The sequence below is a fragment of the Oncorhynchus clarkii genome, chromosome 13 (assembly GCF_045791955.1).
Source record: "Oncorhynchus clarkii lewisi isolate Uvic-CL-2024 chromosome 13, UVic_Ocla_1.0, whole genome shotgun sequence".
Lineage (NCBI taxonomy): Eukaryota > Metazoa > Chordata > Actinopteri > Salmoniformes > Salmonidae > Oncorhynchus > Oncorhynchus clarkii.
In genome coordinates this window covers 36464245-36480553 of record NC_092159.1, presented here as the reverse complement: position 1 = coordinate 36480553, position 16309 = coordinate 36464245, and the positions used below count along the sequence as shown (strand labels likewise).

The 16309-nt window shown below is 42.8% G+C and overlaps 1 protein-coding gene across 2 annotated transcripts; it reads right to left on the bottom strand.

The window, feature by feature from the left end:
• Positions 1-247: 247 nt before the first annotated feature.
• Positions 248-4834, bottom strand: LOC139364601 (male-specific lethal 1-like 1). 2 transcript variants are annotated; one of them, XM_071101479.1, is made up of 9 exons: positions 4780-4834; positions 3137-3962; positions 2536-2741; positions 2089-2354; positions 1823-1887; positions 1656-1723; positions 1357-1481; positions 1039-1111; positions 248-921 (listed from the first exon to the last, which is right to left on the bottom strand). In XM_071101479.1, the coding sequence occupies exons 2-9, from the start codon at positions 3812-3814 to the stop codon at positions 831-833; spliced, it is 1572 nt and encodes a 523-aa protein (XP_070957580.1). In that variant the 5' UTR covers positions 3815-3962; positions 4780-4834; the 3' UTR covers positions 248-830. The 2 variants fall into 2 exon arrangements, with proteins under 2 accessions (XP_070957580.1, XP_070957581.1); XM_071101480.1 differs by lacking the exon at positions 4780-4834 and adding an exon at positions 4421-4537.
• Between the last annotated feature and the right edge of the window lie 11475 nt (positions 4835-16309).

Below are 16309 nucleotides of genomic sequence, written 5' to 3'. Positions count from 1 at the left end.
CATTTTGAAATTATTAAAAAATGATTATGATGACATCTGTGAACAAAATTATAAATCTCCGGAAATCTCAAGAGGTTGAATGAATATGAATTATTAACCAGAGACAATATATTGATAGTGATAAAGATTCACTTTCACTCATTACCTAATTCTTCCAATTCCCATTATGTTCCAGTGCTTTCAAGGTCATTTTATATCCTGCACTTATCAAATCAGGCAGACACAATTCAAAAGAAACCAAGTCATGTTCATAAAGCATTTTTGTTTTTTAAATTTCAACATCTTGTTTGAAACACAAACCATAAGTGCTGCTGAAGCGCTTTCAAACCATCTCACTCTCCTAATGTCCAATGTTTTTTTCCCCCTTTTATCTCCAACAGGAGATCTCCTTTCTATAGGATGCAACAGCAATCACATACAGATGGGAGTCAGCCATTCTGGCATGTCAATGTGAATGACAACGTCAACAGTTTGTACAACTTTAGCTTGGGGATTTTTGGGGTGAAGTGACAAAGAGGAAAACTGTCCTCAAATGAACCCAGTGGGACTCTAGAGGAGACAAACATGTCTGCTCTTCCTGGATAGTCCACACCACCCTCAATCTTCTTCCAAACCAGCCCTACTATAGGATCTGTTCTGCAGTCCAGCAACCATGTCCAAACTGTGGCACAGTGCATCCTTTGATTTTAGGGGATTGTGGCATGCAAATCCCCAACCTCCTGTGTGTGTTCCTCTCCCAAATAACAAGGCAGACGTTTACACAGAGGAGTCCTGCCTGGCACCAATCCAGCCGGAGTCTCCTCTCTTGGACTCAGGTGGAAAGGACAGATTTATTTACGGCAGGTCCGGTGGGGGGTCTGCTTTTTGGGCACCTCGACTCGACAGCGGCTCCGCTCATCCAGCCAGGGCAGGTCAAAGATCCTTCAATGGTGAATAGAGAAACATAGGGGTTTAGGTTGAGAGGCAAGCACTCTGATTGTATTCAAGTGATGTTTAGCATGGTGTAATTCAAGAACCAGTGCGTATGACTCAACTCACCGTCTTGACAGCTTTGGCAGAGGTCGTCCAAACACCACCACTGGAAGGTGGGGGGTGATCATGAGGTACTCCACTGAGGAGAGAGAAATAACACTTTCATAAGCAATGAGTATAAGACCCTGCTCAGTATTTCTACTGACGACATCTCAAAAAACATTTCTTATGGGATAGTTGATTTTTGGCAATATCTAAAAAATAAAATGTAATTGGTCACATACACATATTTCACAGATGTTATTGCAGGTGTAGCGAAATGCTTGTATTCCTAGCTCCAACAGTGCAGTAGTATCTAACAATTCAGTGTATAGGTGGACTTACCATCCTCAGCTTCTGGGTAGAAGGAGAACACTTCTGGCTCACTCTCTTGGATACCCTTCCTCTTGTTCATGCGCTGCTGCAGTCGCTGGAACATCCGCTGCTCACGGATCCGCTGGATGTCCCATCTATGGGAGGTGAACGAAGGAGAGTGAAGAACACAGCGACGGAAGGTCAAAATAAGGGACACACAAAAATAAGGAGAAAGGCAGAAGCTGTATGCCAGAGAAACAGACCGACTCATAGCAAGAGTTGGTCAGACACGCAAACAAAGCTGAGTGAAAACTCCAGCCCTCCCTTACCTCTTCCTTCTCTTCTCATCCAGTTCATGCTTCGAGTGGCGCTTCAGGAAGACATTGTCATCCAGATTCTGTAAGAGAAAACAGTTTGACTTTAGACCTCCTGACCAGGGGTCCAATCTGGACTTCCACCAGCGTAGGGCTTCACACAGTGCAAGACAAGTAGCCACCTCAGGGATATCAGATGCCTCCTCCTCTCCTAGGGGCTCCATAAGGTTTTCCTTCCATGAGGGAACTGTGTACAAGAGGGAGAAGGTCATTCCACCACCCATGGACTGTTACAAATCCTGTTTAGCACATATTTTCCAAAAGATACAGCAACAAAAAGCAATGTGGCCTATTCTAACATACTTAAGGCCCAAGTCTTAGCCTTCTTATGCACTGTTCTATGCGCTGGTCCCAATACAACCATTTTCTAACAATTTGTAACACTCACTAGCCACAGGCTCCTCCTTCTTGGGTGAGGGCTCTCGCGAAGTTGGTGACGGGGGAGGCACATGCCAGCGACACAGGTACATGTCTGTGGTGGACAGGTAGTCCAGTTCCTCAGTGGCAGCCGAGCTGGTTCCAGGAGACCCATCTGAAAACTCTCCTCCGTCCAGTGGCTCCTCTTTGGGGAGAAGTGCCTCGTTGTGTGGGGACTGGGAAGCCTTGGCTTGGGCACGTCGTTTGGCTGCCCTGGGGTCCTGGAAGAGGAAACGCCTATTGGCAAGAACATAACCTTTAGAGGAATTGCCTGAGGGACAATAAGGGATTTTTACATGCATCTACAGTGTGTTATATATATATATCTCCATGTATGCATCTAGGAAGTACGTAATATCATGGAGTCTAAAAAAATTATAAAAAACATTGCTACCTCTACCTGAATGTGGAGCCCTACCGTTTGTGGCACTTGCCTCCTCTGCCAAAATTCAGCGTTCGGGGTGTATGGCTGCTGCGGCCCTCAGACAGCCCCTGCCCCTCTGGTGTCCCTGGCGTTGCTGCTTTGTCTTGTTGCCGGCTAGGGATGTGGGTGGGGTGCTGGTCACACCCATCCTTCTTACCTAGCCGCAGACGGCGCTCCATGCGCTCGATCCGCGCCATGAGCTGCAGTAGTGAAAAAACACGCCACGTCAATGGGGCTAAAGTGAGGTTTATACCCCTTCTGGCATTTAAATAGTTTGTCTTGAAGGGTAGCCTATTCTCTTCAACACTTGTGAGATGTACAGTCCATAAGAGTACAACAAAAAGATATTGAATGTGTTTGAGGCTGATTTAGTTGACTTCAATTACATCACACTTGATAGAAACAATGATGTCATAATAGTGCTGCACTGCTATTACATCACAATACCACTGGTGGCATTGTGGAGCTGGCCTAGGTTGGAGGGAAAATACCTGCTGCTGGTTATTCTGGAAAATTAAATTTTTCACAAAATATGCTGACCAGTTTTGACAATTGAAATGTTATACATTTGTGTTTGGAGTGTTTGCTAGCATACCATTTCCTTCTCAGCTTTAAGGTCATCTATCTCCTTACTCTTGGACTGGAGCTGCTGTTGCTGTTGTTCAATAAGTTCCAGTTGGAGGAGGAGGATCTGGCGTATGCAGCTGGTCTGTGTAGGGGAGTGACCAGGCCCTTTCCTAATATTCCCTCTTTTGCAGTCTGGGCTGTGTTCTGATGACTGTGCCCCCATGACTGCTGCCGTAGCAGCCCCTCTGACCTCCCTGCCACCCACTACATCGTCCCGGGGCTGTTTGATAGTGTTGTGCACTCCAAGGTCCGTCTTGCCCATATTGCTGTTTGTCTGTCCTAGTAGTGTCTTGCTCTTGACTGGTGTGGTGCCTTCGCCCCCCATCGGTTTGCCCTGGGGAGTTTGGGCTCCAAAGCTCACCCAGTTCTCCTCTTGCCCCGACCCAAGCCCAAGGTTCTGTCCAGATCCAGGCCTGCAGGTAACCTGTACCTGTCCTGGCACCACCTTGGCTTTCCCCTGAAGCTGCTGGCCGCTGCTGTTGTGGATACTGCCCAGCACGTTTGGGACTCCGATGACATATTCACTTGGCTCCCTCCTCAGGCTGCTGAAGGAATCAGGTGTTCCTCCCGCTGGAGCTTTGACCAAATCAATCTTCCCTACTGTGTCCAGCTTATATCCTCCACTTGTGAACACAGTGGATGTCATTGTTGTGGCAACCCTACAACCAGAACCCTTGCCAACCAACGCCCACCAATGTCTTCCTGACAGGGGCGTTGGTGGCACAAAGAGCTTGATCTCACACCGTGGATGCCGTTTCTCCTCAACAGTGGGCTGTCTAGATGTCCATGCAAGCCTGAAATACAAGGGAGGGATGTCAGATGGACACACAGTTAATTCAACATAACCTTGTGTCTATCAGGTATAAACTAACTCAAATCAAATGTTGAAACAGACAGGAATCAGCCACCTTTTACCAAGTTGGCCACAGCACCTTCTCTTACAGCAGATATAGCCAAACAGAAAGCCACTTAGCTAGTGACGTTAGTGTTCTCAATCTCTGGTAGCTACCAACTACAATTTCTCCTCACACATTTCTATACGTCCATGAATAATCTGTATGATATTGACACATAAACCAACAAGGTGACACAATAACAAAAATCGAGCTACCCAGGGAGATTAGCTGACTTGCATCTCAACAACACATGTGTATGCCTCGCAGACGAGGTAGTTAACTAACGTTACCCTAATACAATCATTAAATAGTTGAGTTTATTCGGCTAACGTTGCCTAATGATGTGTATAACTGACCTAGCCGGTGTTTGAAAGAAAACGGGTGATTGGAGAACACATTATGCAGCGACTGGCAATTGCTTGGTTACAAGGGAAACAGTCATAGAATAACAAACGTTAACAGATGAGCTGCAGTCGCTTAGTTGGCTAGCTACGTTAGCTGGTTAGCCAAGTCCTCCATTTTAGGTCCGCAGGAAAGAGCAAAACAATGACAGCCACTTTGCCTTCAACCAACCCGGTCTCATTTGACGCCATTTTAACTTTAAACGCTTTACAAAGTTACGTTTTTCTCTTGAACGTTATAACATATTGTGCTTGACACTTATGACTAAAGGCCACCTGTCTATTTGATGTTCTCCGTACTCATTGGAACTCACCTATCGCCTTGATGCCCACCTTCTCAGGTCGTTTAAAAATAATGATATTGCGCATGCGTTCCCCGTATGCTCGCCTCTGATTGGTCAATTAGCGAGCGGTTGCACTTCAAAGGATTTCTGAAGGATAAAAAGACCAAGACAAATGCATATTCCTACCTAATTTTAACGATTGTTGCTATTTGTTGTTGTTAATATTTTTTTGTACAATCATGCAACCATGATGAAATTGTTATTTCTCTACTCACAAGCGGACTAGGTGCAACCAATTGGCAACTGGCTCAGTCACCAACAAGGATTTTTTTAAATTTAAGTACTGTGGAATGGATACAGCATTACGGCATTTCACCTGCTTGCTTGATATTAGGTTGGGCTCTTCTCTATTTGGGGAGAGGACAATTCTGGGGAGGACAAATTCCCTATCTTGTAAGGGAGTTATGTTGATGGAAGATTCGTTGAAGATAAACATTACATGTTTCTATTTTTCTTATAAATGAGTTAATATCTCTTAACACTAGAGACCACAGACTGATACGTAGGTGTCACTGTGGATCAATGTCGCTCTTTTACCACTAGATGGTATACTTTCCTAACTGAAACGGGTGTCAGTCCCACCCATCATTGTTTGTAAAGTAACAACATTCAGTTGAAACACCTGTTTTTAGTAAACAGTGTTTCATAAGCATGCATGGACAGGCCAACTTCAACAGCAAAAAAGCAATAGCCTACTATAATATTTTAACAATAACATATGAATACAAAGAAACATTAAAAAATAAAAAGTTATGCCTTGTGCTAGGTAGTTTTTTTCGAATAGGCTATAGCCTTGGCCTATAATATGGAGATATACAAATCCAAGATTATATTGCGCTTCTTCCCTCACATGTCTCTCTACCGCTCCTCTGATAAGTGTTTACATTGATGTAGCCTATGACTGAGTGATGCTACACTCTAAAGTATTTTTTTCCACGAAAACAGCAGAGGATCGGCCCCCATGCCTGGTCGTAACAGCACCCCTGTCACGTGGACAGGCCCGGTGACCATGCATAGCCGCTGCAGTGTTTATTAGTGTGAACACTCCTCTCACGCTCCGGAGCTGGCAGAGCGGTCCTCTGTGCTACATGGCGCACGGGGACCCTGCGTCAAAATATACACCTAAGGATTATATATATTTGTTTTACAAATACTATAATAAAACGGAGTGGCAGTTAAATAGTCTAAATTCTTGTATTATTATTGGAATTATTCTCAAGAATGGTAATGAGCTCTGCCAGGTTTTAATGTTTTCTACTGCTTGTCATATTTATGCTGATGCAATTGAGAATCGTGTGAGAGGTTTCCTCTGCACTGTGCATTATGGCATAGCTTACAATGTTGTTATTTTATTGGAATAAATTAATTATAATTTTGCCTATGGGTATTGTGAATTTTTAAATAAACTTGATGTCCAAACACCGCAGGCCTATACAACATGTCCCTATTATTTTGGGAGAAAAATAAGGACACATTGAGTATGAGACATGATTGATTATAAACTGGGTGGTTCGAGCCCTGAATGCTGATTGGCTGACAGTCGTGGTATATCAGATCATATACCACTACCATGGGTATGACAAAACATGTATTTTTACTACTCTAGTTATGTTAAAAATAACAATAAGGCACCTTGGCCACTCCGCGATGCGTCATGGATAAGAACACCCCACAGCCGTGGTATATTGGCCATATACCACAAACATTTGTGCCTTATTGCTTAATGATATACCAGAGAAGAGAGGCATAACATTTGCACCATTTGACAATACAGTTGCCCAATGTCTGCAGTATAATTGAGCCCACCCATTTACTGTCTGTGAGTCCCATGAACAGTAGTTTGGGAGGCGGCAAGACTCGCGATGTGACCTACTTTTACTTCAGTCATGTCTTCACTGAAACTTTTAAAGGATTCGAGTTCAACAATATACAAATGGCGGTTTAGATGATGAAATGTTTAGGCAATTCAAAACTAGAATAGGCTTTTTCTAATTGTACATAGGCTATGAGATATATTTTGACACACCTACTCATTCAAGGGTTTTTCTTTATTTTTACTATTTTCTACATTGTAGAATAATAGTGAAGACATCAAAATGATGAAATAACACATCTGGAATCATGTAGAAACCAAAAAAGTGTTAAACAGATTAAATTATATTTTATATTTGAGATTCTTCAAAGTAGCCACCCTTTGCCTTGATGACAGCTTTGCACACTCTTGGCTTTCTCTCAAACAGCTTCATGAGGAATGCTTTTCCAGCAGTCTTGAAGGAGTTTCCCCATATGCTGAGCACTTCTTGGCTGCTTTTCCTTCACTCTGCGGTCCAACTCATCCCAAACCCTCTCAATTGGGTTGAGGTCAGGTGATTGTGAAGGCCAGGTCATCTAATGCAGCACTCCATCACTCTCCTTCTTGGTCAAATAGCCCTTACACAGCCTGGAGGTGTGTTTTGGGTCATTATCCTGTTGAAAAACAAATTATAGTCCCACTAAGTGCAAACCAGATGGGATGGCTTATCTCTGCAGAATGCTGTGGTACCCATGCTGGTTAAGTGTGCCTTGAATTCTAAATAAATCCCAACAGTGTCACCAGCAAAGCACCCCCACACATCACACCTCCTCCTCCATGCTTCATGGTGGGAACCACACATGCGGAGATCATCCGTTCACCTACACTGTGTCTCAAAAAGACACGGGCTCATCAGACCAAAGGACAGATTCCACCGGTCTAATGTCTATTGCTCGTGTTTCTTGGCCCAAGCAAGTCTCTTCTTCTTATTGGTGTCATTTAGTAGTGGTTTCTTTGCAGCAATTCGAACATGAAGGCCTGATTCAAGCAGTCTCCTATGAACAGTTGATGTTGAGATGTGTCTGTTACTTGAATTCTGTGAAGCATTTATTTGGGCTGCAATTTCTGAGGCTGGTAACTCTAATGAACTTATCCCCTGCAGCAGAGGTAACTCTGGGTCTTCCTTTTCTGTGGCGGTCCTCATGAGAGTTCAGTTTCATCATAGCGCTTGATGGTTTTTGCGACTGCACTTGAAGAAACTTTCAAAGTTCTTGACATTTTCCAGATTGACTGACGTTCATGTCTTATAGTAATGATGGACTGTCATTTCTCTTTGCTTATTTGAGCAGTTCTTGCCATAATATGGTATTTCACCAAATATGGCTATCTTCTGAATACCACCCCTACCTTGTCATAACACAACTGATTGTCTCAAATGCAATAAGAAGAAAAGAAATTCCACAAAATTAACTTTTAACCAGGCACACCTGTTAATTGAAATGCATTCCAGGTGACTACCTCATGAAGCTGGTTGAGAGAAAGCCATTATTCTACAATGTAGAAAATAGTAAAAATAAAGAAAAACCATGCATTTTTGAAATAAAAATACAATTGAAAAAAATTAAGATAGGCTGAATTCTCAACCTCCTCAAGCAAAATATTGACATTTTGAAGGCGCAATGCCCAATACAGTGTCGAAATTAAGGCTGTCCAAAGTCATAATTTTGAGTGTCTCATAAAAGCCTGTATGTCAAGGTTCTCAAAGGAATCAAATCGTGAAGAAACCTTTTTCATTATGGTCTCATTAGTCGCCATGGTGTGCTGACAGTGTTTTTCTTTCAAACGTCATTCATTCAAGGCGAGCCGGTGATGAAAGATCAACAAAGACGGAAACACTGCTGCAGCATGGCACATAAGAATGGTACATGGCACATAAGAATTTCCTCACCAGGACCGACACGGGTACCGCCGGTGGCACACCTGATAACCAGACACAAACAACTCTTGATTCCTAAAGGCACGAGATATGATATGCTCTTTATCCGTTCGACCATTAAGGTGATGCTCTGCCCGAGATTCAAAACAGATATGGCAACATTATTTCAGTATGCCAGTTAAAGCCTATACACAAATCTGTGTGATACTCATGTGCCTTAGGAAGGGAATAATAACCTATTATTTGCCTGTGATTCTTCAGATTACTTCATTTATAGCAAAAAACTTGCATCTCCCGATTAACCCCAAATATGGAGTTTGGCAACCTGCTCTGGGTTGCTTCCTCTCATCTCTGAGACAGATCTTGGAGAGCTGCTGGCTATACTACAGACCTTTATTGAAAACCAAACTTTCCTATCCCCAAAGATCAGATAGGCTTTTCAGGTCATGCCTGTCTGGTAAACTAGCATGAACGGCACCTTGGCTCTCTAGGCCAAGGGCACACCTCGCCAAATAGGCAGGTAGTAAGATATGGTTAAGAGGATAAGGAAGTCATAATTCGAGACAGATAGCATGACGAATATAGGCCACGTATATCCCTGTTCTTATTTATGGTCACATAAGTGCTCATTACGCACACGTAAAAGACATGAGTGACATTCATGTATTGGTCTATTTTTGATAATGTGTGTTCTCTCTTGCTAATCCTTTTAGTCAATACTGTAACAATCCTGGGTTTATAAGCGCAGAAATCGACCTGTGCATGCTTTGCGGCACAGTCGATGGCGCACCGGACCTCGGGCTCGAACGTCAAGGGTTCGACACCTGCTCCCTGCTGTTTCATTACAATACATAACTAATGTTGATTTGGGGTATTCAATGTGGATTTTGTTAATTAAGCAAACATTTTAAATTTGATTTCCAGTTATTGCACTTGAAATGTTATACATTTATTTAAGTGATAACGCCCTGAAAGCCGGTGTTTGGAGGATATATTGGCACGGGTGCTGCTTCGAGGGCATTATCACATTATACAAGGGGATACCCAAATATTCAAATAATGTTTTATATATTTTCTTTAAAAACGTTATTTTGATGAATGTGTTATACTATTTCATCCTTCCACAAGATATAGTCCTGACACAAATCTAGGGTTGCTACCCAAGCCGGATGGTCGTCTGTTCTATCGGTTCGGTTGCTAGAGACGCGACCCAGTCATTCAGGCTTTTTGATTTGTATCTATTGACGCGACCCAGTCGTTCGTTCTAAATGTTCCATTGCCATACTGACTAGCAACATTCTTATCCATTGTTTGCTAGCCAGCCAGCTATGGCTAATTTACAGTCACGTCAAAAACTGCAGCCAAATAACAGCAAAGTAGCCACATTTGAAATTGTTTAAGCTGTTTTCTAGTGACATTTAATTTGATACATCCATAGCAATGAGCTAATGAGTCATGATTTCGCCTGGCATAGAAAATGCGCTCACTCATCAGGATACTGTTCTTCAGAGGAGCTAGCCAACAACACAGCTAACACAGTCACTTCGAACTGAAGCTGGAAAGACTGCAATCTACAGTAGCTGCGATTCGTTTCATTTGACTTTTTTTTCAATTGACATTTCTTTGTATACTATCAGGGTTTACATACACCTTTAGCCAAATACACTTAAATTCAGTTTTTCACAATTCCTGACATTTAATCAGAGTATAAATTCCCTGTCTTAGGTCAGTTAGGATCACCACTTTATTTTAAGAATGTGAAATGTCAGAATAATCGAGAGATTTATTTCAGCTTTTATTTCTTTCATCACATTCCCAGTGGGTCAGAAGTTTACATGCACTCAATTAGTATTTGGTCGCATTTCCTTTAAATTGTTTAACTTGGGTCAAACGTTTCAGGTAGCCTTCCACAAGCGTCCCACAATAAATTGGGTGAATTTTGGCCCATTCCTCCTGACAGAGCTGGTGTAACTGAGTCAGGTTTGTCGGTCTCCTTGCTCACACAGCTTTTTCAGTTCTGCCCACACATTTTCTATAGGCTTGAGGTCAGGGCTTTGTGATGGCCACTCCAATACCTTGACTTTGTTGTCCTTAAGCCATTTTGACACCACTTTGCTTGGGGTCATTGTCCATTTGGAAGACCCATTTGTGACCAAGCTTTAACTGATGTCTTGAGATGTTGCTTCAATATATCCACATAATTTTCCATCCTCATGATGCCATCTATTTTGTGAAGTGCACCAGTCCCTCCTGGAGCAAAGCACCCCCACAACAATGATGCTGACACCCCTGTGCTTCACGGTTGGGATGGTGTTCTTCGGCTTGCAAGCCTCCCACTTTTTCCTCCTAACATAACGATGGGCATTATGGCCAAACAGTTCTATTTTTGTTTCATCAGACCAGGGGACCATTCTACGTACGATCTTTGGTCCCATGCGTAGTCTGGCTTTTTTATGGCCGTTTTGGAGCAGTGGCTTCTTCCTTGATGAGCAGTATGACGGCTGTGTGGTCCCATGGTGTTTATACTTGGGTACTATTGTTTGTACAGATGAACGTGGTACCTTCAGGCGTTTGGAAATTGCTCCCAAGGATGAACCAGACATGTGGAGGTCTACATTTTTTTCTGAGATCTTGGCTGATTTATTTTGATTTTCCCATGATGTCAAGCAAAGAGACACTGAGTTTGAAGGTAGGCCTTGAAATACATCCACAGGTACACCTCCAATTGACTCAAATTACAGTGCCTTGCGAAAGTATTCGGCCCCCTTGAACTTTGCGACCTTTTGCCACATTTCAGGCTTCAAACATAAAGATATAAAACTGTATTTTTTTGTGAAGAATCAACAACAAGTGGGACACAATCATGAAGTGGAACGACATTTATTGGATATTTCAAACTTTTTTAACAAATCAAAAACTGAAAAATTGGGCGTGCAAAATTATTCAGCCCCTTTACTTTCAGTGCAGCAAACTCTCTCCAGAAGTTCAGTGAGGATCTCTGAATGATCCAATGTTGACCTAAATGACTAATGATGATAAATACAATCCACCTGTGTGTAATCAAGTCTCCGTATAAATGCACCTGCACTATGATAGTCTCAGAGGTCCGTTAAAAGCGCAGAGAGCATCATGAAGAACAAGGAACACACCAGGCAGGTCCGAGATACTGTTGTGAAGAAGTTTAAAGCCGGATTTGGATACAAAAAGATTTCCCAAGCTTTAAACATCCCAAGGAGCACTGTGCAAGCGATAATATTGAAATGGAAGGCGTATCAGACCACTGCAAATCTACCAAGACCTGGCCGTCCCTCTAAACTTTCAGCTCATACAAGGAGAAGACTGATCAGAGATGCAGCCAAGAGGCCCATGATCACTCTGGATGAACTGCAGAGATCTACAGCTGAGGTGGGAGACTCTGTCCATAGGACAACAATCAGTCGTATATTGCACAAATCTGGCCTTTATGGAAGAGTGGCAAGAAGAAAGCCATTTCTTAAAGATATCCATAAAAAGTGTTGTTTAAAGTTTGCCACAAGCCACCTGGGAGACACACCAAACATGTGGAAGAAGGTGCTCTGGTCAGATGAAACCAAAATTGAACTTTTTGGCAACAATGCAAAACGTTATGTTTGGCGTAAAAGCAACACAGCTGAACACACCATCCCCACTGTCAAACATGGTGGTGGCAGCATCATGGTTTGGGCCTGCTTTTCTTCAGCAGGGACAGGGAAGATGGTTAAAATTGATGGGAAGATGGATGGAGCCAAATACAGGACCATTCTGGAAGAAAACCTGATGGAGTCTGCAAAAGACCTGAGACTGGGACGGAGATTTGTCTTCCAACAAGACAATGATCCAAAACATAAAGCAAAATCTACAATGGAATGGTTCAAAAATAAACATATCCAGGTGTTAGAATGGCCAAGTCAAAGTCCAGACCTGAATCCAATCGAGAATCTGTGGAAAGAACTGAAAACTGCTGTTCACAAATGCTCTCCATCCAACCTCACTGAGCTCGAGCTGTTTTGCAAGGAGGAATGGGAAAACATTTCAGTCTCTCGATGTGCAAAACTGATAGAGACATACCCCAAGCGACTTACAGCTGTAACCGCAGCAAAAGGTGGCGCTACAAAGTATTAACTTAAGGGGGCTGAATCATTTTGCACGCCCAATTTTTCAGTTTTTGATTTGTTAAAAAAGTTTGAAATATCCAATAAATGTCGTTCCACTTCATGATTGTGTCCCACTTGTTGTTGATTCTTCACAAAAAAATACAGTTTTATATCTTTATGTTTGAAGCCTGAAATGTGGCAAAAGGTCGCAAAGTTCAAGGGGGCCGAATACTTCCGCAAGGCACTGTATGTCAATTAGCCTATCAGAAACTTCCAAAGCCATGACATCATTTCCTGGAATTTTCCAAGCTGTTTAAAGGCACAGTCAACTTAGTGTATGTAAATTTCTGACCCACTGGAATTGAATTATAAGTGAATTATAAGTGAAATAATCTATCTGTAAACATATGTTGGAAAAATGACTTGTGTCATGCACAAAGTAGATGTCCTAACCAACTTGCCAAAACTATAGTTTGTTAACAAGCAATTTGTGGAGTGGTTAAAAAATGAGTTTTAATGACTCCAACCTAAGTGTATGTAAACTTCCGCTTCAACTGTATATCTATAAAAAAAAAGTATGCTGCTTGCCTCTCTTTGTCTGCTATGGGACAGCTGAAGATCAAATTTGAACATTGAAACAATGTTGCAAATGTCAGAGAGACAGACAGCAAGGTTTATACAAATCTTAGCTGTGTGTTTAGGGTCGTTGTCCTGTTGGAAGGTGAACATTCGCCCCAGTCTGAGGTCCTGAGTGCTCTAGAGCAGGTTTTCATCAAGGATCTCTCTGTCCTTTCCCTCTATTCTGACTAGTCTCCCAGTCCCTGCAGCTGAAAAACATCCCCAGAGCATAATGCTGCCACCACCATGCTTCACCGTAGGTTTCCTCCAGACGTGACACTTGGCATTCTGGCCAAAGAGTTCAATCTTGGTTTCATCAGACCAGAGAATCATGTTTCTCATGATCTGAGAGTCCTTAGGTGCCTTTTGGCAAACTCCAAGTTGGCTGTCATGTGCCTTTTACAGAGGAGTGGCTTTGGTCTGGCCACTCTACCAGAAAGGCCCGATTGGTGGAGTGCTACAGAGATAGGAAAACCTTCCAGAAGGACAACTACCTCCACAGAGGAACTCCGAAGCTCTGTCAGAGTGACCATCAAGTTCTTGGTCACCTCCCTCACCAAGGCCCTTCTCCCCAGATTGCTCAGTTTGGCCTGGTGGTCAGCTCTAGGAAGGGTCTTGGTTGTTCCAAACTTCTTCCATTTAAGAATGATGGAATCCACTGTGTTCTTGGGGGGCTTCAATGCTGCAGAAATGTTTTGGGACCCTTCCCCAGATCTGTGCCTCGACACAATCCTGTCTCAGAGCTCTACGGACAATTACTTCGGCCTCACGGCTTGGTTTTTGCTCAATTGTGGGACCTTATATAGACAGGTGTGTGCCTTTCCAAATCATGTCCAATCAATTTAATTTACCACAGGTGGACTCCAATCAAGTTGTAGAAACATCTCAAGGATGATCAATGGAAACAGGATGCACCTGAGCTTAATTTCCAGTCTCATAGTAAAGGGTCTGAATTTTTACGGAAATAAGGTATTTATTTATTTTATTTATTTTCTAAAATATCAAAAAAACTGTTTTCACTTTGCCACTATGGAGTATTGTGTGTAGATTGATGAGTATTTAAAAAAAAATGATTTTAGAGTAAGGCTGTAATGTAACAAAATGTGGAAAAAGGGGAGATATCTGAATACTTTCCAAATGCACTGTATGTAGGCTACCTGTTTGACAGATTCGATGTGGTTTCTCAAGGGGAGGCTGTTCAGTCTTGCCCTCTACCTGTGTCTACCTGTGTCCCTGTTTTGCCTGATACAGAGGTTATTTATTTTGGGGTATTGCCAGTGTTAATTTCGTATGATATGGTGCTTTGAACATGGGATCACCAAGACCTGTAAATAAATTGTTGTGAAGAGGGCACGACAAAGCCTATTCCTCTCAGGAAACTAAAAAGATTTGGCATGGGTCCTGAGATCCTCAAAAGGTTCTACAGCTGCAACATCAAGAGCATCCTGACTGGTTGCATCACTGCCTGGTACGGCAATTGCTCGGCTTCTGACCGCAATGCACTACAGAGGGTAGTGCTTATGGCCCAGTACATCACTGAGGCTAAGCTGCCTGCCATTCAGGACCTCTACACCAGGCGGTGTCAGAGGAAGGCCCTAAAAATTGTCAAAGACCCCAGCCACCCCAGTCATAGACTGTTCTCTCTACTACCGCATAGCAAGCGGTACCGGAGTGCCAAGTCTAGGACAAAAAGGCTTCTCAACAGTTTTTACCCCCAAGCCATAAGACTCCTGAACAGGTACTCAAATTGCTACCCGGACTATTTGCATTGTGTGCCCCCCTCCAACCCCTCTTTTTACGCTGCTGCTACTCTCTGTTTATCATATATGCATAGTCACTTTAACTATACATTCATGTACATACTACCTCAATTGGGCCGACCAACCAGTGCTCCCACACATTGTCTAACCGGGCTATCTGCATTGTGTCCCACGCACCACCCGCCAACCCCACTTTTACGCTACTGCTACTCTCTGTTTATCATATATGCATAGTCACTTTAACCATATCTACATGTACATACTACCTCAATCAGCCTGACTAACCGGTGTCTGTATGTGACCTCGCTACTTTTATAACCTCGGTACTGTATATAGCCTGTCTTTTTACTGTTGTTTTATTTCTTTACTTTCCTATTGTTCACCTAATACCTTTCTTGCACTATTTTTTAGAGCCTGTAAGTAAGCATTTCACTGTAAGGTATTTGGCGCACAAGACAAATAAACTTGGTTTTGAAATATACACTCTTAGCACTTCAAACTGCCTTGTCTTCTGCTGATTTAATGCCCATAGAACGGCTACAAAGTCCATATTTTACAATTACATGATCGAAATGTATTGTAGCCAAAATAATGAAAAGGGCTGTCTGGTAGCCTCAATAAATAGAGAAAAAAATTCTTGACTTGAGACTTGCTCTTTTATTTATTTATCTATTATTTTACCATGTATGTTGACTGAGAACACATTCTCATTTACAGCAACGACCCGGGGAATAGTTACAGAGGGGGATGAATGAGCCCATTGTAAACTGGAGATTATTAGGTGACTGTTTGAGGGCCAGATTGGGAATTTAGCCAGGACACCAGGGTTAACACCCCTACTCTTACAATAAGTGTCATGGGATCTTTAATGACCTCAGAGAGGCAGGACACCTGTTTAATGTCCCATCCGAAAGACGGCACCCTACACAGTGTCCCTGGGGCATTTTTTAGACCAGAGGAAAGAGAGCATCCTACTGGCCCTCCAACACCACTTCCAGCAGCATCTGGTGTCTCATCCAAGGACTGACCAGGACCAACCCTGCTTAGCTTCAGAAGCAAGCCAACAGTGGTATGCAGGGTGGTAGAATGCACAACTTCGATTTGGGACTCGACTGAGACTAGGACCGTGTGACTCGAGACTTGCTTGTGACTCGAATAATAGGCTGGCCAACCAAGAAAACCCAGTTGCCCGTAAAGACAATAATGTAGCATATCTCGAGTGATTTATCTCATTGTCTGCACAGTACACAGTGAGCAAAGATAGCTCCTATAATATTGTTCC

Excerpts from the sequence above, each read along its gene's own strand:
- LOC139364601 (XM_071101479.1), bottom strand. The coding sequence starts at position 3,814 with ATGACATCCACTGTGTTCACAAGTGGAGGATATAAGCTGGACACAGTA. Across the intron at positions 2,742-3,136 it reads TTAAAGCTGAGAAGGAAATG|CTCATGGCGCGGATCGAGCG; the intron begins GTATGCTAGCAA and ends TCACTACTGCAG. Across the intron at positions 1,888-2,088 it reads GAAGGAGGAGCCTGTGGCTA|TTCCCTCATGGAAGGAAAAC; the intron begins GTGAGTGTTACA and ends TCTTGTACACAG.